Raw genomic sequence first — 15216 nt, 5'->3', positions numbered from 1 at the left:
CTGCCTTCGGCTCAGGTCATGATCCTGGAGTCCTGGGATCAAGTCCCGCATCGGGCTCCCTGCTCGGCAGGGGGTCTGCTTCTCCCTCTGCCCTCTTTCCTCTCGTGCTCTCTGTCTCTCATTCTCTCTCTCTCAAATAAATAAATAAAATCTTTAAAAAAAAAAAAAAAAAAGAAGAGGGTAGGACATTTTGGAGACATTGGCCTTCATTTTGTTCCTGGGACAGACCAAGCTCATTTCCACCTCGGTGTCTGCATGAGTCAGACTTCTTGGTTGCAAGCAGAAGAAATGGATTCTTGTCGGCTTAAGCAAAGGGGGCGGTGTAGAATTTAAGTGCAAATTGGAGAGGATACTAAGAGACGAGACACAGGGCAATATGGGACTCCACAAGTCTTCGGAGGGTCCAGAAGCAGGCAGCAGGAAACCGCATGGCAGATTGTATATTTCCAAAAGTATCTACGGCAATATTTCCAGTCCTATAAGCCCTTCCGGGATCTTTCCACTTTTTATCACAAATTGGGTCTATCTCCTCTTGAAACTTGGAGGAACTTTGTCACTGCCTTGATGAATAGAATGTGGCAGAAGTGGGACTGGACGACTTCCAGCCCCAACACATAAAGGCCATATGGCTTCCATCTGACTCTCTCTCTCTCAAGATGCTTGTCCTTGCCCCACGGCCACTGTGTTGTGAGGAAGCCCAGGCCACACGGAGAGGCTGTGGGTAGGTGTTGTGGCTGACGGCCCAGCCTGGTGCTCGGCCAAGAGCCAACAGCCAGCATCCACCGGCAGGCTTGTGAGTGGATAAGCCTTCTGACGATCCTGGCCCAGCCTTGGCGCTCTCCCCGCTCCACGGAGTCAAGCAGAGACGAGCGATCCCAACCAAGCCCTGGACCCAACTGCAGATTCATCCGCGAAATGATTGTTGTCATTATTTTAAGTCTTAAGTCATGGGGTGGTTGTTACACAGCGATTGGTAACCAGAACGTGTCATGTCAGAAATTACCTGGCTCGGGCACTGCCCGGGGGGAGGGGGGTGCTTTGCCATCCGTGATGCCTTCTGAACACACCCTCCATCCAGAGCTCTGTGTGAGTCAAGGTGCCCAGCCCTGGCTGCGCCATGAGGCAGGTTAAAGACGGAGACAATAGTTTGTACTTCACTGACTTGTTAGGAGATTAAATAAACATATGTAAGGCACCTGCTGACAGTTCCTGGCATGTGGTAAGCACACTCATGTAGTTTTCAATCATTTTTGGGGTTACTATTAAAATCTGAGCTCGAATATCACTTCCTCAGAGACTTTCTCTGAGGCCACCATGGGAGGTGGTGTTATCCTGTCCCCCACAACTCCGGGAGAGGCGACAGTGCGTTTTATTTTCTCTTTGGCGCACGTCACCACATGTAATTAGCTAACCCACGGATTTGTTTACTTGTTTACTCTTATTTCTCATTTTAACTTTTTGCACCTTTTAAAATGTGGTGATTGAGTACCTGTTGCCACCCACTGGAAGGTAAGTGCAGGGAACCAGGTAATGTCACTGCTCTGGCCTTGGGTTGAACAGAAGGCAGGTGGAGACACGCCGTCCGGCCCTTCCTTCAGTGGAGGGCTTGTTGTCCCCAGCTGCCGGGAGGGCTGACTGCAGATGACCCCAGGGCTGGCCTCCGCCATAGAGAGCTAGCTTGCCCAAAGGCACACCTCTTCTGGGGCAAATCGGTGACGGATGTGAGCATAGAAAGGCCCAGCCAACTTGGCCCAACCTGGGACAACTCTCATGGGCCACACTAGCCCCAGAGCTGCCCGTGGGGTATACCGGCCCAGGTTCTCACTGGACCTGAGTCATGGCTCGATTCCTCCCTCCACCCATCCTGCTTCCTCCCCCTCCCTTCCACTGTGTGGACCCCCAGGTCATTCCTTACTAAATGTCCTGCACCCTAAACTCTGTCTCAGAGTCTACCTCCTGGGAGGGGCAGCCCGGTACAGCCAAGCCTGAGGAAGGCGGGCAATTGGCATTTGCTGGAAGGATGAGGTGTCTGGGGCAACTGGAAGGGGCCAAGAAGGTCTCCTTGCTAAAAGAAGCGTCCCTTTGGCGTGCCTGGGTGGCTCAGTCATTAAGCGTCTGCTTTCGGCTCAGGTCATGATCCCAGGGTCCTGGGATTGAGCCCCACATTGGGCTCCCTGCTCAGCGGGAAGCCTCCTTCTCCCTCTCCCACTCCCCCTGCTTGTGTTCCCTTTCTCGCTGTGTGTCTCGTGGTCAAATAAATAAATAAATAAAATCTTAAAAAAAAAAAGCGTCCTTTTTACTAAGCGTGGGAGATCCCCTCTGTTGGAGTCCGCCCCCCCGTACCCCTTCCTGCTGCTCAGCCCCGAGGAAGTGGCTGCCCACTCTGGATCTCCAGCTGTGCCCCTCTTAGATGGACAGGATCAGCATCCCAAACCGAGGTTTGGAAAGGGGGTCCTCCACACATCTGGATTCTCCCAAGCTGTCATGGCTGCGTAGAATCGTCGGACAAATGCCTTCCCCGAGGCCTGGGTCCCAAGGACCACCCATCACACACTGCCCATGTGTTTCCCTGACCTCCTTTTAGCAAAGACTTCCTACGTAAATTGTTCCCACTTAAGTTCGCGGGCAGGAGGTGTCTCACTGCAGATGAGGCTGTTTTGTTGTGCGGATGACTTAAATTCTATGATTAGTTGTCATTCTTTTGGCTATCTAGAACATTCTGAGCTGTGCGGTTATCCTCAGGTCCTGGTGGTCTCCACTCCAGTCCTTGTCCCAGAGGCCTCTGTCCTGTTTTGAGGCTAAGAACTTGATTGTGTGTAGCTGCTGGGGATGTTTTGCAAAGTTAACGCTGTTCTCATTCTCAAAAAGTCAATAACCCCTGGGCTGGTGGTAGGAGACCGCTGATGACCATGCCGAGATCAGATTTCGGGCTTCATCCTCAGATGCAATCAGGCTCTTCCATCTTCAGCTTCTTCCAGGCAGCAGGGGCCCCTCGGGTCTTCATGGAGGGAAGATCTCCCATTGCTTCAAATCTAATGGTTTTCAGCACATGACTTTGGGGTAAAGCTTAGATGGTGTAAGTGGCATTCACACGGGCCCCAATTCTGCCTCTAGCTCACCCTATGGCCATGGGCAAGACTCTTCTGTGTAAAATGGGAATGTTGAGGGATGTTTAGGAGCAAGCTCGAACACTTTTGGGGTCCTTTTCAGCGCCGGCAGGACGTTCTTGGGTCTGGAGGTGGCCAGAGCATGGAGGCGCTGAGCGAGAAGCAAGGAGAGCCCAGGGGTTGGCCAGGGTGACGGTGAGCAGACCAGGCAGGCGGTGGCAGAGCCGGGTGGGCCTCGGTTACTGTGAGGCTTGGTCTGTTAGCCTCCCAGCCGTGAGGGTGGTTGATGAAGGTGGAAGAGGCTCCCTACATCATCCATCGTTGTCCAAAAGTTTAAGTCTCACACTTCATTTTACAGATGGGGAAACTGAGGCCCAGGAGAGGAAGGGACTCGCCCAAATTCACCAAGTGGGGCAGAAACTGAAGCAGAACTGGAAACCGGGCCTCCTGGCTCCCATGCAGGAGAGACAAAGAGGTGGACCGGAAAGGAACGGGGGCCGTCTCCCCCGCTCTCAGCCCCTTGTGGCGGACGGTCACTTGGCTGTGGCCACGTGGATGATCACAAAGCCCTTGATGTCCGGGAAGTGGGGGCTGATGAGGTCCACCTGCAGCTGCCTCGGGCCGCTCTTGGATGGGGTGATGTTGAACTGGACCAAGGCCCTCTCCTGGGGCTCCAGGCTGGGCACACTGGGGAAAGGGAATGGGAGAAAGGCAGACCATCAGCCCCCTCTCCTCCCGAGTCTGGCCTGCCATCTCCAGAGCCCTTGGGATCAAGGTCACACCTTGAGACTGACATTCAAGCCTTGTCAGTATGCTTCCAGCTTAATGCCAGGCTTGTCCCCTCCCTGTGCCCTGAACATCCCATACACTTCCTCTCTCTGGGCTTTTGTCTGCACTGTTCCTCCTACCTAGGATGCCCTTCCCATTCCAATTGCACCCAAGGACCAGATCAAGTCCCTCTTCTTCCAGGAGGCCTTCCCTGACGACCCCAGCCACTGAGACCTCCGACTGGGAAGCCCTCTATCCTTCTTGATGCCTAAAAAGCTTCTTGATTCATCATTTAAGGCCAGCTCCACTGTAGCTTTTCCCTGGTTCCGCCCCATCCCCAATTAAGGGCTGCCTCTGATTCCCTGGGCCCTGGGGATCCATCTCTCTGCACAAATCACACTGTGCTCATTTGAAGGACCACCTGTCTATGAGAACACTTCTCCAGGCAGAACCCCATCTGGTCATCTTGGCGTTCCCAACGGTCGCCACGTGGCTCAGGGAACAGGTCATTCTGATTAAGGGTCATGTGAACGAGTGGGTGGGTGAGTGGATGAGTTATATGACTGAGCTCAGGACCAAATGAATGAAGGAAGGAAAAAATAAATGAACGCTGGTGTGTCTAGGCTGTGAGCTGGTTCCTGGGGGTCCAGAGTCTTTCCCGCAGCCCCCTCCATTGGCCGCTTCTCCGTGGCCCATCATATAAGGAAAGTAGGGCTCCCACTCCCAGGCTGACACTTACTCGATGCTGAGCTGTCCGTGGAGAAGGCCACTGCCCTCCACCATCAGCACACAGTCCTCCACTTTCTCCAGAAGGGGGTTGACCACCATCACTTCCAGCATAACCGCCATCCCCACCACGGCAGGGCCCAGCACCTGGAGGGGTGATCCCCATAAGTCATCGTCCTCCTCCACACTCCCCCAGGAAACCCACAGGTCCTGGCTAGGACGCTGGCTGGAGCCTGGCCTGGGCATGAATCATGGCCACCCCTTGCATCCACCTACCCCCTTACTGAGCTCCACCATTATATCCATCCATGCCACTTGTCTCTGGCCCTTGAGAGCTGAAGCCGGAGCCAAAAGCACAAACCCCCCAGCTTCTGATGCCCTCCCCCAGCTGTGAAGGGGGCCTGCCAGGAACATGGAGGTGGATGCAGATGGGACTCACCTTGATGGTGATGAAGTCCTCCAGAGTGATGTCCTTCTCCACCAGGAGCTTCTCTCCTTTGGTGACAAAGCACATGGCAGCCAACAGGATCTTCTTGTCCTCTGTCAGATCTTCCTTATATTGAGAGTAAGATATTGTGATTGGGATCTCTTTTGCTGGAAGGGAAAGCAGAGGCGGGAGTTAGGGGTCCAACAATCTCTTTCAACAGTACCCAAGAGGAGGGAGGGAAGGCTCCATTCCTAATTACACTCTCTCTGGTCCTTGCCACCAACCTGAGACAGGCATTATTATCGTCAGTTCACAGATGAAGAAACCTAAGGCTCAGAGAGGTTAGTTTCTTATCCAGTGTCACACAGCAAGTAAATCAAGGAGCCAAGATGAGGTGGGATTCAAATTCAGGCAGTTGGCTACCAACGACACCAGATTGTTTCTCCAAGAACTCCCAGAGGTGTGTTTGAACTTTCCCTAATCATTCCAGATGCAAGTCTCTCAGTCCATTATCAGGAATCCACTCACTGTTTCTTGAGCACCTACTATGTGCTAGGTGCAGAGAAGAGGGGGGTCAAAGGTCTGCCTAAGCTTCCAATCCGGTGAGGAGGCCAACTTCTTCACCGCTTCTCCAAATCCTCCCTCCCCATTAAGGCCCATCCTAGTCAGCACCCCCAGGTGGAAAGCCTTCACGGGTACCCCACTCAGTGATCTCACGCCCTCTGCCTTCTGAGCTCCCGTGGTCCAGGCCATCTGGGTTTCTCACCAGCCGCAGACACCCTGCCTGTGCATTTCCTTCTCTTGAGCATGGGTCGCCACGGGCCCCAGCGGACTCCCAGTCATATCTGGGTGTTTTTGGACCACGTATGTTTTTTTCCTTTAGCTACAGTATGTTCTTTCTGATTTGCTCCCGGCCCTACCACCCCCTACTGCTCTTCCCGTGTGTCTCTTTCCTTCCTGCCCCTGAGGGCGTCGGGTTACAACCTGTGGAAAAGGTCCTTAAAGGATTTGAACTTGGTTCACTTTATGGTCTCCCACTGCTTTGCATATAGCAGGTGCTTCTTGAATGCCCAAATGCCGATCCATCGGTCAAAACTCTACCTTGCTTTATGGGTTTCCTTAGTCCAGTAGGTCATGACTGGGAGAATCCTTAACACAATAACAGCAATAATTAATAATTATAAAAGCTAATTTTTGGGCGCCTGGGTGGCTCAGTTGGCTAAGCGACTGCCTTCGGCTCAGGTCATGATCCCGGAGTCCCTGGATCGAGTCCCACATCGGGCTCCCTGCTCGGCAGGGAGTCTGCTTCTCCCTCTGACCCTCCCCCCTCTCATGTGCTCTCTCTCTCATTCTCAAATAAATAAAAATAAAAAATCTTAAATAAAAAAAAGCTAATTTTTACTAACTTTTACTGCTGGGCACTTAGAAGCACATTCGTTGATGAACTCATTCAATCCTCCCAACAATTCCATGAGCCAGTAATATTTATCTCCAATTTATAATCTCAATAATCCTGTCAATCCCTACAATAAATTATGTTCCTTAGGTGGTAGGCATGACACCAAATACTTTACATATGTTACATCATTTACTCCTTGCGTGGCAGGAGATCAGTGGTTCTCAAAGTGTGGTCCTGGAATCAGGGGCATCAGCATTATCTGGGAACTTGTTAGAAATGCAAATTCCAAGACTCCTCAATAAAATATTAGCAAACTGACTCCCACCACATATAAAAAGAACTATCTGTATATTTATTTAAAGATTATACATCTGTTAAAATGATGTGGACGGAGAGCTTATAAAAATATGTAAATAACAATGTAATGTGAACAGAGAGAGGCACTAATAAACACTGAGTGCCCACAGTGTAATCACACCTGTTTGGCAAAAAGCAACAGGTGTTAAAAATATGGAAGGAAAACAAGTTAACAATTTATGGGGGGGGGTGGCAGGATCACAGGTGATCTTTCTCTGTGCCCTCAAAACCTTTAATGAAGACATATTACTTTTAATATGAAAAAAAACCAGGAGAAAGTGCATGTTAGTTAATATTTCCTTATGAAGTGTTATTTTGCCATTTGGATTTCGTGAAAGGTAAAAAGCAAAAAAATGAAAAGGTGTGTGATGTCTCCTTCACATGTTTTCCCTCTGTCAAAACACACAAGCTTCTGAAACTGGGCCCAGAAGAACAATTTCTTTGTTTAAGTGAATCCTTAGAGTGCAGAATGTTATGTGAGGGGGGAGAGGGAGAGAGAGACAGACAGACAGAAACCGGAGGGGAGGAAAGGAGGGCTGGGGACAGAGAATGTTGTGGGGACAGTAGCTGATGTGTACAGAATTCTCAGGACAGGGCCTGGCACCCGTAAGCACTTAGTAACCATTGCTTACTGGTCCATGCCCCTCACATGGGACACCTGCAGACAGCTGGGCTCCAGAATTTGCTGGATTTTAGGAAGGTGACGAGGCATACTCCATAGACTGTGAAATGTTCTCGGCAGGTATTTGTTCCGGGTGTAAATATTCAGAGGGATTGCGATCACCTCACCTCCATCCGAGTTTGCCACCAGATGATTGTGGACTTCTATTACTAGTCTCATTAGTGAGCTCCTCTGAGCTCAGTTTTCTCACCTGTCAATTGGGGACAAGAGGCAAGGCACTGAACACATGCCCAGCAACATCCCTGTCTTTCCTGGAAATGAGTGCAGGATGCTGGGAAGGTGTGCTCCGCCCTCCCCACCCCCCGTTAAGGGGTTGGGCTGGCGAGGTCCCCCCAAGTGGGGGCCTTCCTACCTTCTGCCGGCCCCAGCCGCACCGAGTGGGACTCGTGCAGGATCTCAGCCACCGGCCTGCGGGTGTATAGGATGGTGGCGCCGCTCAGGTTGACTCGGACCCTCTGGGGCCGGGAGGTGAGGTTGGTCAAGCACAGAGCCAGGCTCAGGTCGTGGCCCAGCACGGGCGGTTCCAGCATCTTGAACTTGCCGGTGATGTTGGGCTTGGTGGCGGGCTCCAGGAGGTCCTCGCGCCAAAGACCACGACCGCCCATCCTGCGGACCCAGGTCCTCCTCCCAGAGGCTTCCACACTGAACAGCTTCCTCACGGCCTTGCGGTACACCTGCCTCTCCTTCCTGGACCCTGCGGGCATCACGCACGGTGAGGCGGGCACCCCTTTCCTCCTCCACCCGTCCCAGGGCCTCTCTGCTCAGTTCCCCTCCTCTCTAGGCAAAACCATCCCTCCTTCACCCCTTCGATTTGCCACGGCCATGGGGGGGTCTCAGACTGACAGCCCAGGAACCAGCCATATGCACCGTGTTTGGTTCTGGGACTATTTAAATACGTTTTAAATTAGTCGCCAACAACTCCAGATTGGAAAATTTCGCGCAAAAATACAGGTTGGCAGCTTCTCTGACCACTGGGTCTGAAGGCTCGTCCGATAGGGAGAGCCGACACTCGCGTAGACGTGCTAGGTGCCGCGCACAACAGTTCTAGCCGCTGTATTTCCTCCCCGGGGAGGTTGGCGCTACCATCACCCCATTTTATAGATAAGGAACCCAAGGCACAGAGAGATAAAGCAACTCCTAAGGGACTCAAGATTTGATCCCAGGCAGTCTGGCTCCAAACTCCATGTAGTTAGTCATGCTCCCTTCCAACTGTCTACACGGCGGTGATGGGCTAGAGCTGGGTAATGGCTGCTTCCCTTGCCATCGTAGCCCGCGGGGAGGGGCCTGGCCCCGGTTGGCCTGCGGTGGTCCGTAGAGCAGACAGGTTGTCTTGGGAGACCGACGGAGGCCGCCATATCGCCCTTACCTTCTGGATACTTGTAGAGGCCGGTGATGTCCACACGGGAGTCGCTGCCCACGGCCTTGGTGCTGATACACCTCCCGATCTTCTTTGTGTCTGAGTATACCCGCTCCCAGCTCTCATCCTCGTGCCACAGCCAGGTGACGTAGTCCGCGTTGACCTCCGCGAACACAAAGGGGCCATCGTGGGCCAGGTGCACGTCGCCCTCGCGGATGGCGGTGACGGAGGCCGGGCCACACCGGAACACGCCTGGGCAGGAGGGATGGCCGTGAGCAGCATGGGTGAGGGAAAGCGGGGGTCTGCGACCCGCCCGGCTGAGCCCATACCTTTGCTCTCCTCCTGGGGGGTGGCATCCAGAACCTGCCAGCCGTTGTAGGAGGGGCCCAGGTCCTGGCGGGCAAACCAACTCTCATTCCAGACATGGAAATTCCTGCCACAGAGAGAGGAGGGGGCAGGGGGGCCTTCAGTGAGCACAGAGGCCCAGAGGATGGCCAGTTCCTGCTGTGAGCCAGGCCCCGGCCCCAGACTGCAGTACTGGGGCTGAATCTTCGGAACCATTCATTGAACCATACTGGTGAACAGTTCTATATACAATCTGAGAGTTAAATATATGTATATAGGTATATGTATATAGGTGTGTGTATATATATATATATTCCATATATATGTAGTGTATGTATGTATGTGTACATATGTATATACATGTATATATGTGTGTGTGTGTATATATATATACATATATTGATATATATATATCAAGAAACTGTTGTTCAAGGTACCAGAAATACAATCGCAAATAAGACACAAGATCTTGGGGCGCCTGGGTGGCTCAGTCGGTTAAGCGTCTGCCTTCGGCTCAGGTCATGATCCCAGGGTCCTGGGATCGAGTCTCGCATCGGGCTCCCTGCTCTGTGGGGAGCCTGCTTCTCCCTCTCCTCCCCATTTGTGCTATCTCACTATCTCTTGTCTCAAGACACAAGATCTTACCCTCATGAAGCTTACATTCTACGAAAGGAGAAGAGGGGTGAGGAGATGGGTAAAAATAAGTAAGCAGATAAATAAAACAAATGCAAGTAACAATAGATGCTGTGAAGAAAGAGAGAGACCTGAGTGGTGAGTAACGGCTGGAGACCAACTCTAAGAAAATGACGTTTAAGATGAGGCTTAAATAAGAAAGGATTAGCCATCGGAAGAGTGATGGGAACAGTGTTCCAGGCAGAAGGAACAGCATGTGCAAAGACCCTGAGATAAGGAAAATCTTTGTGTCTTCAAGGAACAGAAAGTACGTATCTGCTGGGCTTTGGCCAGCATGGGGGGGGGGTAGGTAGGAGTCAGATTATGCAGGGCTCTGTAGGTCTTGGTAAGGAGTTCAGACTTTACGTTTCCTGTGTTAAAGATGAGAACATGAGACTAGCAAAGTGACATCATTTGCACAAGGCTCACCCAGGAAGGAAGCAGGAGAGACAAACCCCAGTTTGCCGGACTTGGCATCTTTATAGCTGACCTCAGGACTCCTCTTAAGGAGGTAGTTGTCTTTGTGTGGGAGAGTATCTGGATAAGGACTTGGGTGTAATCTGATAACCTCTGTGGTGACAGGGGTCCCAGCATCAAAAGAGAAGACTTTTTTTTTTGGTGCTCCTGCAGGGAGAGGGAATGAGGAGAACCAAAAGGAGGAGGAAAGGGGAGAAGAGAGGTAGAGGGAAGGAATGAGGCTATAGACCTGGTTTTTCCTGGTTTTGACTATGGTTTTCTATACAACTGAAAGGCAGACCAGGTTCATACCCAAGCTCTTCCACTCACTTTGCTGTGCAGCCTTAGAGAGGTTACCTAACCTCTCTGTGCCTGGATTTCCTCATCGGCAAAATAGGGCTAATAATGCTAGCTTACTCACAAGACTGGAGGAATTCATGAGTCCGTATATGCACAGCACTTAGAACTGGGCCTGGCATAGACTAGGTGCTCACTGAGCGTGGTGTTATTATTATTTCTAAAACCTTATTTTAAAATTCTGAAATGTAGAACAAGATGAGCAGGATGACATCATGCTGCAGAAACTAAGTGGGTAAAAAGCTTGGGAGCGAGGGACTGTGAGTATGTACGTCCTGGTATCTGCAGAGCCTCCCTGTGAAGAGGTGTAAGAAGCTCGTCGCAGTGTTGCCTCCTGTGAGGAGGACGCCAGGCTCGAACCGGGCGGGAGGGAGGCTTAGCCCTGTCGCCCATTTGGTACCTTTTGAATATTAATGCACATGCATGTATTTCCTATTTTAAAAAATTAAATTAGGGCGCCTGGGTGGCTAAGTCAGTTAAGCATCTGCCTTCAGCTCAGGTCGTGATGCCGGGGTTTTGAGATCGAGTAGGGCTCCCTGCTCAGTGGGGAGTCTGCTTCTCCCTCTCCCCCTACCCCCCCTGCTTGTGCGCTCACTCTCTCGCGTGCTCTCAAATAAATAAATAAAATCTTTAAAAAAGTAAAATAAAAAGTTAAATTAAAATGAACTGTTTAAAGCTTTGTGGGAAGAGTCTTGTCGGGACTGAGGAGGAGGCTATCTCCCCCCCGGGACACATTCAGGGCGCACGGCTGCTGACGGAGAAGCAGGGGTAGAACATAGGGGTAACGACGCAGAGGGAATCTCGGGGAAGGCTCAGAGTCCCACAGAGGGGGAACTGGAGTTCAAGGCAGTCAAATCTTGAGTCCCCCCTCCTTGGCCTCTGGGTCATGTGTCCCGGGGCCACCCCTCCTGCAGACGGGCTCAGGGAGCCCTGGGGCTGGGCTGGCGACCCAGGGGACTAGGACCCACCACATGCTGTCTTCTGTCAGGTCCTCCAACGTCCGCCCGAAGGAGTCCACGTACTTGTCCACACTCAGGTTCCTGTCCGTATCATGGGCTGAGTTAAAGTTGGACACCACCCGGGTGGCGATCCCCAGGCACCTAAGGACTGAAGAGCAGGAGGCTGGTGCGGACCTTGGAAGGGACCCCCTAGGAGGTGGCAGGGACCCCCCCATCAGGTGGCAAGGACCCACATCTGCCACACCCCCTCCCTGTCTCTGTCTGCTTTGCCTGCCTCACTCTCAGAAGCACCGCCTTCCCCGTACAACCTCTCCGGAGACTTCCGAAGACACTATGCCACCCCCGTATGAACAGCCAGGCTCTGAGGCTGGTGGGACCTTGGAAGTCACATAATAGCCACATAATCGCCCATTCATTTTCCTGCGGCGCCAGAGGCCTAGGGGCCACAGGACTTGCTCAGGGACACTCAAAGAGCTCAAGACAGGAGGATCTGGGCCTCCTTCTGCAAAATAAAAGATCAAAAGTCATGTCAATGAACTACCTGGTTTCTCTCATCACTAACCAGACTTCTCCTTCCCCATCGCCAAAAGAGGTAGACTCGGGGTGGGGTCTGTGCAAGTGTATGCAAATGAAGGCAAATGAGGGAGCCAGCTTGCGGTGGGGGGCAGGGGACCGTCTTTCCCTGGGTACCTGTGCACAGGACTCCAGCGAAGACCCAGCACTGGCCGTATTTGACTGGCTTGAACCTGCCCTTGAACCACTTGTGCAGAATGGTCACACTGCCGCTCCAGTGCAGGGGGCTGGTGCCGCTGCCGTACTTGCCCTGCCACTGGCCTTGAACCACGCCCCGGTCATCGTTGCTGTTCACCTGCGCAGAGGAGGCGCCGACAGGTCCACCAACGGGCGGGGCTTCCCTCCCCGGGACCTCGCTACTGCAACATCATCTCACACTTTGGACCACCTCCTCGCTGGGGGCCACCCCTTCCTTTTAAACTCCCCGAAAAACTGGGGGCATCTGCAGTCTTAAAATACCTACTTTTGGTACCATTTATCATCTTCAACGACCTTCCATTGGGATACTCTATTGTTGAAAATTACCTATGATTTTACAGCATTTCCTCTTTTAAATGATCTGTTTCGGGGACTGTTGGTGGTATAATTACAGAGGCAGCTAACATTCATTAGATGCTTACTGTGTGCAGGCAGTATTCTAAGGGCTCTCTGCACACTATATTAACCCACTTTAAAGTAGGTTTTGTTATTTTCCTTTTTTTTTTTTTTTTAAACAGATTCAGAGGGGTTAAGGGACCTGTCGAAGCCACACAGCAAGTTAGCAAAAGGTGCGGGTGACCCTCAAGTTCAGGACTCTGACTTGGAGCCTGTCCCGCTATCCCACAGGGCTGTGTCACTCCACTGTCTGGAACTGGTCACTGCTTTTGAGTCTCTGGGCTCCCACACTTGTCTGAGGTCTCGAGGAATGAAGCGTATCTACTCTGAGAAAATCAGCTTCATACATTTTTGGAATCACAGATATCCACCCACTGGTCTTAGCACCTGCTTGCAGTAGGCCTTCTGGCTCTCTTGGGAGGAGGAGGAGGAATTGTTGTGTGTAACACAATAAAGATGGCTCTCCTCCCATGGAGAGATGGGCCTGAGTACCCCCCTCCCTGAATCTGGGCTGGCCTGGGACTGCTCTGGCCGATGACTACGGCAGAAGGGATGCGGTGTCAATTTCCAGGCCCAGGCTTTCCAGGACTCGAAGCTTCCGCTTCTTCTGTTTTGGAACCATTGTCTGGCCAGCAGCCAGCAGCTCTATCTGATTACCTGGAGATCGCCATGCTGTGAGGAAGCCCAAGCTAGTCACATGGAAAGGCTGCATGGAGAGAGGGCCACGACTGGGCCGGCCTCAGCTGTTCTAAGCAGCCCGGCCCAGGGGCCACACATGACAGTGAGCAAGCCAGCTTGACATCCCAGCTCCAGCAGACACAGCATGGAAGAGAACCAAAGAAGCCCTGCCTGCTAGAACCCAGGCCCCAGATACATGGTCTCATGAAACCAGTCCCACCATCGGTCGCCATTCAGACACCCCCTGCTGAAGCATCCTGGAGCAGAGACAGGCGTCCTCACGGTGCTCTGCCCAAGTCCCTGATCTATAAAACTCTAGGCACAATAAGTGGTTGTTTTGTGCCACTTGAGTTTTGGCTGTGATTTGGGGCAGCGATAGAGAATTAGAACAAGAAGCAACTTGGGAAAATCACAGGGTGTGACCCCGGGGTTGGCTCAGGGACCCAGGAGGACATGTGTATGCAGGGATGGCGGGGCTCCTCACCATGGCGCTGATGGCCCTGCTGACGTAGATGGGGTCATGGCGGCGGGACACATCGGTGGCAGGGTCGTTTTGGTGAAGAGGACTTCGGTCCAAGATGGAGAGGCAGATGTTCAGGATATCCTCCTCGAACTGTCCCCAGAGAGGCTCTGCTTAGAGGCCAGAGCCTCCCACGATGCGTACCCAGTGGGTCCCTTGTGTCGTGCAGGGGAATTTGCCTACCGCCACCCTGGGGACACCGCAAAGCGTCCCCAGGTCTCAGGAACCCTCCCTCAAAGAGTCACTGGGAACCAGAAGCTGCACCTTAATCATGTCCCTCCCGGTTCAGTGACCAGCCCCCTGACTCCCCACCCCCCACAGTAAAGTCTGTGGTAAACAGGTGACTCTGGAGCCACATCTATCCTGCCGGCACACCCCTATTGCTTAAATGACTTTTTCCAAAGACCTTTGAACAAATTGACAGCATTTAAAAACTGGAGGATCTTTGACAGCATTTAAAAACAAATTATGATTTCTGGTCTCTGGCAGGTCTTTGGAAAGTCTGGGGAGCCACATGGCAAGAAGAGGCAGGTGCTGAGGAGTGGTTACCCCCTAAGTGGACCCCAGACTCTCTAGTCCCTGGTCCCTACCCAGCCCCTGAGCCCCAGAGTAACCTCTGGCTCCTCAGCCTGACAGTCAGCGTCTTTAACTTGCCCTGCCAACCTGAAGCCCAGGCCGACCAGACTCCTCTATCAGAGCCTCCTCTGTTCCCTGCCTCCCGCCGCCTTGCTGCTGTGGGCTCTGCCCTCCACCTGGCCACATCGCGCCCGGCTTGGGACACCCAGCCCCAATGCCACGAAGCCTCCGCAATCCCCGAGGTGGAGTTTTCTTTCATGCTCTTCTGACTTCCCTCTGACCCCATCTCTACCACTCTGATGCCCCCCTCCCCTCCGCCATCACACCTTTTATTGTAACTGTTTATCTGGTCAGTGGCTCTTAAGTGTGGTCCCTGACCAGCAGCAGCACCACCTGGGACCGTGTTAGAAATGCGCATTCTCAGGCCCCACCCCAGATCCACTGAATCAGCAACTCTGGGGCGGCGGGGGGCGGGGGGGGGCAGCCATCTGTGTGTTTTAAAGAGCCCTCCGTGGGATTCTGGTGCATGCACAAGACAGAACCCCTGATCGAGGCTGTTTTTTCTTCTACAATGCACTGTATCCAAAGCACCTCCCCTTCCCAAGGACCCAGCGCAGGGCCTTGGCACAGCTAACAGGTGAGTGATGAGCGGATTTGCTCTAG

At 52.6% G+C, this 15216-nt stretch overlaps 1 protein-coding gene across 1 annotated transcript in view; it reads right to left on the bottom strand.

The window, feature by feature from the left end:
* Positions 1-1246: 1246 nt before the first annotated feature.
* The window catches only part of TGM6 (transglutaminase 6), a 33212-nt gene continuing 19242 nt past the window's right edge, over positions 1247-15216 (bottom strand). The window contains exons 5-13 of the mRNA XM_006732296.2: positions 13942-14070; positions 12303-12480; positions 11622-11760; positions 9153-9256; positions 8833-9075; positions 7819-8160; positions 5041-5195; positions 4615-4748; positions 1247-3794 (exon numbers count right to left, since the gene is read on the bottom strand). Of these exons, the coding sequence (XP_006732359.2) occupies positions 3641-3794; positions 4615-4748; positions 5041-5195; positions 7819-8160; positions 8833-9075; positions 9153-9256; positions 11622-11760; positions 12303-12480; positions 13942-14070 (1578 nt within the window). The 3' untranslated portion in view covers positions 1247-3640. The remainder of the gene's footprint in view (positions 3795-4614; positions 4749-5040; positions 5196-7818; positions 8161-8832; positions 9076-9152; positions 9257-11621; positions 11761-12302; positions 12481-13941; positions 14071-15216) is intronic.

This window comes from Leptonychotes weddellii, chromosome 10 (assembly GCF_054177405.1).
Source record: "Leptonychotes weddellii isolate Sample4059 chromosome 10, ASM5417740v2, whole genome shotgun sequence".
NCBI classification, from domain to species: Eukaryota; Metazoa; Chordata; class Mammalia; order Carnivora; family Phocidae; genus Leptonychotes; species Leptonychotes weddellii.
Note: the sequence above shows the minus strand (reverse complement) of the source record. Positions and strands in the feature narration are given on the sequence as shown.